The sequence below is a fragment of the Bubalus bubalis genome, chromosome X (assembly GCF_019923935.1).
Source record: "Bubalus bubalis isolate 160015118507 breed Murrah chromosome X, NDDB_SH_1, whole genome shotgun sequence".
Taxonomy (NCBI): Eukaryota; Metazoa; Chordata; class Mammalia; order Artiodactyla; family Bovidae; genus Bubalus; species Bubalus bubalis.
The window spans coordinates 70,587,682-70,598,090 of record NC_059181.1 but is presented as its reverse complement, the minus strand read 5'-3'; the positions used below and the strand labels follow the sequence as shown (position 1 = coordinate 70,598,090).

Below are 10,409 nucleotides of genomic sequence, written 5' to 3'. Positions count from 1 at the left end.
TAGTTATTTTATTCTTAAATACTTTTCCTATACATCTTGTTGGAGAAGGCAATGGCACCCCACTCCAGTACTCTTGCCTGGAAAATCCCATGGAGAGAGAAGCCTGGTAGGCTGCAGTCCATGGGGTCGCTAGGAGTCGGAGACGACTGAGCGGCTTCACTTTCACTTTTCACTTTCCTGCATTGGAGAAGGAAATGACAACCCACTCCCGTGTTCTCGCCTGGAGAACCCCAGGGACAGGTGAGCCTAGTGGGCTGCTGTCTATGGGGTTGCATAGAGTCGGACACGACTGAAGTGACTTAGCAGCAGCATACATCTTGTAATTTTTTTGGGGGGGGTACTGTTAATATAGCATATAATTCGTCAGTTTTACACACAAGCACTCTCATTAACTGAAAACTAAAGTGTATATTAAGACAGAAAGATCAGTCATTTTTAGCCAATACATTATGCCGCCAATAGACTACTGAATTTTCTTTTTAATATAGCATTTGTAAATTCTTTATTTGTCCCAAGCAAGGAATTGAATACATACAATGTTTTAAAGCTTCATGCTTGTGAGATACATATATAGTATTTATATATATTCATATTCATATATATGAATAATATAACTCTTTAAAAATATACTAATAGCCAAAGGTACTGTGGTAAAAAAAAAATCTCATAAATATTGGTCATTTGAAAATGCCATCTTAGGTGTACTTCTTGAGTCCGGTAATGTAATACAGAGAAGATGGATTGAGGACAGTCATTTAAGTGACAAATTCTCAGACTATGCCTGTTGGATCATGCTGTGATGGAAAAACTTGTAATGGCCAATGAAAACTGAGATGGAAACTAATAAAAATTCAGAAGCAAGTAAAAATAGTGAAGTTATCTGAGGGCCTTATTCATATTCATTCAGGATAGGTCCTCCTGTCATCCCAGGTAATATTGGTCATGGATCCTTTTCTTCATTATAGGAAGAAAATATTGCTTTATTCCCATAGGCATATTGCTAGCAGAATATGTGATATAGTGAGTAGATATTCAGATACTTGATGAACATATAAAATTGTTAAATAAATTCCAGCACTATGCAAAATTTCACATGAGGAGGCACTTGAGTGTCATGCGAGAAACATCTTTGGTAAGGGCAAGATGGAAAAAAGCTTTGGTGAGTAATAATGAAAATATATTCACTTACTTATTAACATTAAAATCTCCACATATTAAGACATTGGTCATATAGGTCATAAAAATGGTAAATGCCATGGATAAAATCCTCTGTCAGCTTTTTGCTTTTTGACATTTAGAGTCTTTTTTTTTTTTTTTTTTAACCAGAGGATAATAGAAAACTTCCCACATTCAGAGTTGGTCATTTTCATTCTTTTCAACTGTTTGGGGGAAAAAAATGAAGAAATCTGTATAAATGGTCACAGTATTGGCTGTCCAGCTTGGTGTATTATTCTTCAGATCCACAAATCAACTTGTTAGTTGATAAATTACTAATGTCCAGTGTTTTCCAGAATCATTTTTTTCAGTGTTCCTTAAAACTGTATTAAGAGTTTGTATCTAAATCAATTAGGAAACAAAATATATGCTTGCAAAGTCTAGGATTTTAATGTCTTCTGAATCTGTTGTCTTTGAAATTAGGCATTTTTGTTAGGCATTGAAAATTCACTGATGGTACTATTCACTAGAAAAAGAAATGAAGTAAAGGTAGCAAAGGAACTGACTGAATACAGAATTGTTGGCACTGGCCTTTTCTGTACCTCTGGATTTCAAAACATGAGCCTGTTCTTTTATATTTTAATCAAATATTCAGTCATCTCTAATGTATTTGTCATAGTAAATTTGAGTTATAAGTAGTCAGTCAGATTTGAAAATCATTTTAAGTGGTCCACAATATTTGAAAGTTGTTATAGCTAATCAGTAACATTTGAAGATCATTTAAAAAGGTCAGTTCATAGATGATACTGTATTTACTATGATGGTTTAAGCTATGAATTATAAAATAGTTGGTAACTGCATAAATTTGGAAACTTGCTTTTAGAAGGTGTTTAATTAAAGCAAAGTTTCTATTGTGTGTGTGTGTGTTTAAATCATACCATTTGGCACATGAAAGTGCAGTGGGTGGTATGGCTGAAAGAATATAGGTGGTGGCCCAGATGTTACATAATAAGTAGGATACCCTCCTTCAGCAACCAAGTATGGAGCAGGCTGATAAAAGCAAGTTACGTTGTCTGTATTAGGTAGGATATTCTGTTCTCCAAGTACTTTTAAAGCCATAAGGGCAATCATATTGAGGGTCTGCCTTCTTTCAAGTCCCATGAGGCAAACCGTGCTCTCATTCACGACTCCATGCAAGGTCATGAGGTAGTCATACTTGTTCTTTTCTTCACCTATGAAATGGTTGCGGAGGTATGATTCAATCTTCTTTTGCTGTTCTTCTACATCAGGAAAATCAATGAAGAATCTAGAACACATATAACGTTGCAGGGTCTTGATTTCTGCTTCACAAGCTGGTTTAAAGTCACGAACCAGCAAGTTGCTGTATTTCAGAAGGCCACCACCTCTAATTTCTTCAGGTTTTCTGGTAGATATAAGCTTGTACTGTAAATGTGTCATTGCTTCTTGGAAATCTCCATACATGCTTTCAGCTACCACAACAGGATAGCATTCATTGGTTAGGTTACCATTTTTGTCACTATAGAAATCTAACATGGGATCCAAGACAATTTGAAAGGAATCTACACTAAATTCAAATTGTCGTCTGAGTGAATTAACAAATTTTAGCTCGACATTCTTCCCAGTGTTATTTGACAGAGAGATGAGACTCCAACGATCATGCTTATTGCAAACTTTAACCATCTTCTGCACATAAGCCTCTTTCATGGTATTCAGGGTGATCTTATCCTTTTTTACACCTTTTGGTAAAAAGTCGAATAGACAACCTAGAACTACATCCTTAACAACCTGAAATTCTTGATCACTTGGTAGTTCAACACCAAAAATGACATCCAGATCCTTATAGCTGATTCCATTGTGGCTTGCAAGTATGTAACTTGCTGTGGAACCATTCAATCGAGTATCTTTAACAATAATTCCTTGCTCTATCAGTTGATCTTTCACAACATGAATAATATCTTTTGGTTTTACTGCCAATGTGGGGAAATTTCCCCTTCCATGAACTGGAATTACTTCATCTAACACTTTATCCAGTGTTATAACTTGATCCCAAGTGAGATTGCTGAATCTGATTTCAGACATTATGAGGTCAGTAGATCAACTAGAAAGTAAACAAAATATTGAGAAGAAATTTAGCATCTTGAAATCAGCGTTTAGCTAAAGCATATGAAAAGTCAAGTATAGACTTACCTTAAACATAAATAAAACTAATACTAGACAGTAAATTATCAGTGCATCTAACTGTGTTCAAATATATAAGTGAAATAAAGACCACTATGATTGTGTCAAAATTGTTAGATTGATTGGTTCATGTAAACAAACATTCTCACGGATGTGTTAGAGTTGTAATTATTTTTGATGTGAAATTGTGGGCTTTCTCAATCTTTCTTTATAAACACTATAATGAGTATCTTTGGTGGTATAAATGTTGTTCACAAGACAACCATGGTATATAATAGAGGTTAACTGTCATGAATTTAAAGTGAGATCAGATAGCATGTCTGTGTATGTTAGACACAACTGATTGAACAGCATACTATTTAAAAGCAATATATAGCATCTTTAATCCAAAAGCATCATTCTATTATTGTTTCATATATATATTGTTACTCTCATTTTTAAGAAAATTACTGAAGTCCATTATTACAGTATGAACTCCTTGAATTGCTTGAGGGTAAGGAGAGTACCTAATGCAAAACCTCTTCTATGTTCCTGGTAGTTGTTAAAGAAATGCTGGTTGAAGAAAATAAAGAATGTCATTAAAAAAGAAATTCTACTACTACATTTGTCCCCAAAATGAGAACAATTATATACAAAAGCATAAGATTCCTAATTTTGATTTCTGCAGATTTATAATATGACATGCTTAGAAAATTTTATACTTGGGGAAATATTAGGAAGTTAAAATTATAGACATTATAAATATAACTAAATTTAATTATATTATGATCTAATTGGGTACATTTATAGTTATTACATGGATCTTCAAATACTTTCTTAAAGCTATTTAAACAATAAACCTAGTAAATGAAGTTCATTAGAGACATAGATTTGGGTTTAGGCATTCTTTCCAGAATTCCAGAAATAAAAATTATACAGAGCTTAAGACAGATTTATATAGACAGTATTCATACTTGGCTTAACTAGGGAGCTGTTAGAACAGAGTTTAAATATTTAGCCTTTTATGTTGTGCATTTCCCCAGTAGAACTATAGCAAATAGAATCATCTTATTTCAAATCTACTGAATCATTGACTACACTAAAGCCTTTGACTGTATGGATCACAATAAACTGTGGATAATTCTTAAAGAGATGGGAATACCAGACCACCTTACCTGTCTCCTGAGAAACCTGTATGCAGGTCAAGAAGCACCAGTTAGAACTGTATATGTAAAATGGACTGGTTCAAAATTGGGAAAGGAATATGTCAAAGTTATATATTGTCACCCTGCTTATTTAACTATATCCAGAGTACATCATGCAAAATGCTGGGCTGTTTGAATCACAAGCTGGAGTCAAGACTGCCAGGAGAAATATCAACAACCTCAGATATGCAGATGACACCACTTTAATGGCAGAAATTGAAGAGGAACTTAAGAGCCTCTTGATGAGAGTGAAAGAGGAAAGTGAAAAAGCAGGCTTAAAAGTCAACATTCAAAAAACTAAGATGATGGCATCTGGTCCCATTACTTCATGGCAAATAGAGGGAGGAAAAATGGAAACAGGGGCAGACTTTATTTTCTTGGGCTCCAAAATCATTGTGGATGGTGACTGCAGCCATGAAATTAAAAGATGCTTGCTCCTTGGAAGAAAAGCTATGGCAAACCTAGACAGTATATTAAAAAGCAGAGACATTACTTTGCCAGCAAAGGTCCACATAGTCAAAGCTATGTTTTTTCCAGTAGTCATGGACGGATGTGAGAGTTGGACCATAAAGAAGGCTGAGCACCAAAGAAATGATGCTTTCAAATTGTGGTGCTGGAGAAGACTCTTGAGCGTCCCTGTGGACTGTAAGGAGATCAAACCAGTTAATCCTAAAGGAAATCAACCCTGAATATTCATTGGAAGTACTGATGCTGAAGCTGAAGCTACAATACTTGGGCTAATTGATTTGAAGAAATGACTCACTGGTGCTGGGAAAGATTGAGGGCAGGATTAGAAGGAGGTGACAGAGGATGAGATGGTTGGATGGCATCACCAACTCAATGGACATGAGTTTGAGAAAACTTCAAGATAGTGAAGGACAGGGAACCCTTGTGTGCTATACGTTCCCCAAATCCTTTTTTAAATGCAAATTTATTTTGCAAATGGAAAATTTTCTTTATGGAATGGCAAATTTCCTGTTAAATATTAGGTAAAAGTTAAAAAACTCAATGTCCGAGGGAACTGCCTGGCGACCCACTGGTTATGATTACGTACTCTCACTGCTTAAGGCCTGGGTTCAGTCCTTGGTCAGGGACCTAAGATCCCACAAGCCATGTAATGTGTCAAAAAGGAAAAATAAATCAATGGCCTAACCCCACACTTACAATCTTCATTTAATCCCTACTTCTAATCACTAACAATCTGAAAATAAAGATCATTTACATTGCTATACTGACATTACTGAAGTTATCAAATTTGTTTCCATAAAAAAGTTTCCAGGACCTTTATATGTAAATAAAACCAACCAAAAATAAACAATGTGTTACAGCCCAGACAGGAAACCAGTGCTCTTTTACTGTAAAACCTCCAGTTTAGTAACACTAAGGTGTCCTGTTTGTGTGAATGCCCTGAGCCTGAGATGTACAACCAAGCACAGAGTGATAGCTGTGTCTGGCTCTGCGGTTCCATGGATGTGCCTCATATTGCTTAAGGCAGCCCCGAAGGGGGATTCTGACATGGGGTTTATACAATCCTGCCAATGTCAAGAGGTGTCCTTTGTCCCCATGAGGGGAGCAGCAAAAAATGGATGAGCGTATCGTCTGAACTTTCCTTTCCTGGTCAACTTTTCCTGGGCTCTTTGACCATTTCATAACTGCTTAGCGAATTGAAGCTACTAACCTTGAGGGAATTGAAGCTACTAACCTTGTATGCCAGATTGTAGATTTTTGGAGAATTTTTCAATCCATGCTGTTGTGTTCTTCTAGCTAGACCCCCATCTCAAGTTTTGCTAGTACTATAGTACCTAACCTTATTAGAGATCAAAAGTTACATCTCAGCTGTTTTCTTATAAACTGCAGGCAGGAACACATTAGGGAGCTAGGTGGAGCTCTAGCTCTAGGAACATCTCCTTGGCAAGAAATCACTCTCCCGGCAGCCTGCATGAGATCCCAGAAACCCAGAGATGAGTCCTTGTCATGCTCATGCCTCTGGACTATATGGATAGAGGCAATGCTAGCAAACATGAGATTTCTGAGAATACAAATCATGGAATCCAAGATTTGGGTACATGGAAAGCACACCAAAAGGCTACTCTGTAACACCCCAGGTGGCATCAGGGGAAATCAAATAAAGATCTTGATGATAAAGGACTGGACATCAATTTGGGGTGCTCCCAGGTCCACCCCTGGTGCATCTCCACCCATCCTTGCTTGTGAGACGAGGAAGGTGGACAACTAAGACAGTTTGGGATGCCACCAGGTCCACCCCTGGGTGCATCTCCACCCACCCCCCCCCCCAATTTGTGGAAAGAGTAAGGGTGGACATAAACATACATTTTGGGATGCTGCAGGGTCTACCCCTGGCACATCTCCACCCCTGCTCAGTGGTAGAACGAGGAGGGCCAGATGAAACAAACAATGCACCTGTCAGTAAGGTAGATGAAGTCCAACCAGATGGTCAGAAAGAGGAAGCTTTTGGTGGAGAGTCTACCTCTTCCCCATCTAGAGCAGGGAAGGATGCCTCTGGTAGAGAAACAAAAGTGCTGGATGCTGATTTTTCTCTCTTATAGATGGGAGCTTCATATAGTTCCAGTACTACCCCTTTAGACTGCATCTTCAAAAACTGGGATAAGTTTGATCCCCAGAGCCTAAAAAGTCCCTTATATACAGGCATTCTTTGATTTAAGAGAAGACCTCATCTCCCCAGAGAGACAATCCCTGCTGGAACAACATCTTATCAGTCAGTCTGCCCCTGTCATCAGAGCCAATTTGGTTTAAATTTTAGCTATGAAGGAGAGATGACATTTTTGACACTGGATGGCCATGATATTCTTTAGAATCCAGTGAAAATTGATTAAAATAAAATCTTTTTAAAACTGCAAAACTGGTTCCTTTTACATGTACAATTAGGAAAAAACTAGCTTGTTAAAATACATTTTTTTTTTTTTTTTTGTGGAACTATGATCCTGTCTGAGAAGCAAAAACGTGCCTAGAAAAATCCTGAAGTTAACTTTCCATGTCCTTGAGAGATTCAGGCCACCCTGTCTGAAACTTCAGCTGTGAGCAAATTAGCAGAACTTCAAGCCAAGGGGAAAAAAAGGACAAAGAGACATTTTAAATCTCAAGTGAAAAACTGAGATCTCTGTTGGTCCAGATTTATATATGTCTCAGTGGTCTTCGTCTTTGGATAATACTGCTGAGGTTAATTTGTCATAGTTGCTGAAGGAAAATAAGATGTATGTTTTTAATAAACAGACATAAGGGATGGAATTACATTCTATTAAAGGAAAAGGAAGTTAAGTCTGACTTATAGGTGATTGTTCTCTGAATGGGAAAATAAAATGATGAATTCAGAAAGTGTAAAAAAGGTTTGTAGCAAGTATACAAAAAGTATGTGACAAGTGGAAGAAAGTTTTGTGCATGGCATAAGTACTTTAAGACATTAAACTGCCTTTGAAATATTTTATTATTACTTGGGCTAAGTATAACTATTGTTTCACCTTGAATATAAGCCAGTGCCAAACTAGAAGTTGGTTTCCTCTCCCTATTAAAAGAACAAAGTTTTCTTAGAATATGGCTTTTGATATGTTATATTGCCAAGAGGTTTACTTAAGTTATTAAAAAGACACTCTCAGTTTAAAGCTTATCTCAGTAACCAATCTGTAAATAAAGATCAGATGCTCCAAAATCTACAACCAGGAGATTAACAACAGGCTATAGTCATTTAACAAACTAAATCAGATAACCTGGAGATATCACTGGGTTATACCTAATGGAAGTTCTTGACTTAAGTTCTTACTTAGAATGTTGCCTGTTTCGAAAGTGTTGTCCCTTACATTATCAAGTGTGTGACAACGATTGTAATAGAGTGACTCTATATATGAGAAGAAGCAACAAGACAGACTATTTTCCTAGACCAAGAGGCTAGTAAGACAGGTGTGGTCCAGAAACTTTTGCTACTCAAAGGGCCTAGTACAGTAACAGCACACTGAGTGGCCTATCAGTGAAATCTTCAACAGACCTGGAAATGAACCTTCCTACAAGATGGTAATAAAATGTCCCCAAACCATGGTCAAACTCATAGCCACGATGGGGTTCTGTGATTGAAAACTGGCACTTGCTATCTGCCTCTGCTGCTGCTGCTATTAGCTTCAGATGAGTCCGACTCTGTGCGACCTCATAGACTGCAGCCCATCAGGCTCCACCATCCCTGGGATTTTCCAGGCAAGAACACTAGAGTGGGCTGCCATTTCCTTCTCCAATGCATGAAAGTGAAAAGTGAAAATGAAGGCGCTCAGTCGTGTCCGACTCTCAGAGACCCCATAAACTGCAGCCTACCAGGCTCCTCCGTCCATGGGATTTTCCAGGCAAGAGTACTGGAGTGGGGTGCCATTGCCTTCTCTGCTATCTGCCTTTACAAAGATTAAAACATGGAAACATCCCCTGAGAGGAATTCAGGTAGAAATCAGAAATTAGGCACTCACTCTGTACTCTGGGAAAAACAGACAAAACAGACCTTTAGACAGTCAGATATTTTCAGGAAAACAATTTTTCTTGAGCACAAGTTCTTACATCTTCTCATACCTCAAAAAAACACTAACATTGTTAACAAGATTTGTCTGTTAAAGTTCAGGTTGTCACCGTTTGAACTACTTCTAACTGGATTTGTTCCATTCTTATAAACAGGGCAACCCAAGTGTTGACTCTATCTAGACCAGGATCAAAATTACTACCAAATGTAACCTGATTCTTATTCTTGTTTGGACCACTGATTACAATAATTCTTTTACTGATTTTTGGTGTCTGCCTTTTTACTTTCTAAAGGATACAACAACTTCCTAGACAAAATAACGGTGATACAGAGATTCTGGTCATTCTTCAAAATGGACTCCCCTGATGTTCCACTCTGGTCACATATGTAATCTTCGTTTACAAGCTCTCCTTGGTGAAAAACTATCTTGACTATAATAATTATAATCATATTATTCTTGCTGTTTGCTCCTTACATTTGTATCTGTATGATGGGATTTGTTTCTAACCGTTTGAAAGCTTTTAAATTACAAATGATCGTTCATCCCCCTGCAGTTTCTACTACCTCCTCTAGTTATTACTTGGGGCTCTTAGATCAGAGACCCTAAATCAAAGGGTAAGGAGAAAATGTTGCTTCAACAATTTAGGGTCAGTACCACTCACCAGCAGGAAGCAGTTATAGACAGATTTCTTTGCCCCTCTCCCTTCAGCAGCAATATTCTCCTAAAAGAAAAAGCAGGGAGAGAGAGAGCAGGTTGACAGGGAGTCTCAGAGTGTCTAGGACCCCCAAGAAGGAGGAGGCAGCAAACATTTTTTTAAATTCATACATGCTTTTGCCTTATTCACATAGGACATGTTTTGCTTAAGCTCTGTGTTACTATGACAACAATCTATCTTGCCTAAAAACTAGCTTTCTTTAGGCCAAGAGCTAATGGTTGCAAACAATATTTCTCACATAGGGACATGCTGCTCAGATCAAGCTCTCCCTGGCTAGTCTTGAACCAATGTTATTTCAAAATGTATGTTATGAAAAAAGGTCTGGGTAAAACTTCCACAGCCTTGAGCTCTGGGTTAACCCATTCCTTCTGGCTAATCTCATGCTGATGTCATCTCAGAATGTATGTTACAGGAAAGGGTCTGGGGAAAATTTTCACAACCTTGAGGCATTCCTTTTACCTATTCTCAACAGCTAACATAGAAGTATATAATGCTCTGCTTAAACTAGTGAGGCAGGTACTTTTTCTACCCCCTTCTGATATCTATGTCAAAAGCCTTTTCTATCACTTTCACTTTAATAAAAGCCCTGCTACACAAAGGCTCTTGAGTGATTGAGACTGCATCTTT

At 37.5% G+C, this 10,409-nt stretch overlaps 1 protein-coding gene across 5 annotated transcripts in view; it reads right to left on the bottom strand.

The window, feature by feature from the left end:
- Nucleotides 1-476: 476 nt before the first annotated feature.
- Nucleotides 477-10,409, bottom strand: part of TENT5D (terminal nucleotidyltransferase 5D) — a 76,000-nt gene continuing 66,067 nt past the window's right edge. For 4 of the 5 annotated variants that reach the window (XM_044936941.2, XM_044936939.2, XM_044936938.2 and 1 more), the window contains 2 exons: nt 9,729-9,788; nt 477-3,274 (listed from right to left, as the gene is read on the bottom strand). In XM_044936941.2, coding sequence (XP_044792876.1) covers nt 2,083-3,255 — 1,173 coding nt within the window. In that variant the 5' untranslated portion in view covers nt 3,256-3,274; nt 9,729-9,788 and the 3' untranslated portion in view covers nt 477-2,082. The remainder of the gene's footprint in view (nt 3,275-9,728; nt 9,789-10,409) is intronic. The other variant, XM_044936940.2, reaches the window with a different exon arrangement.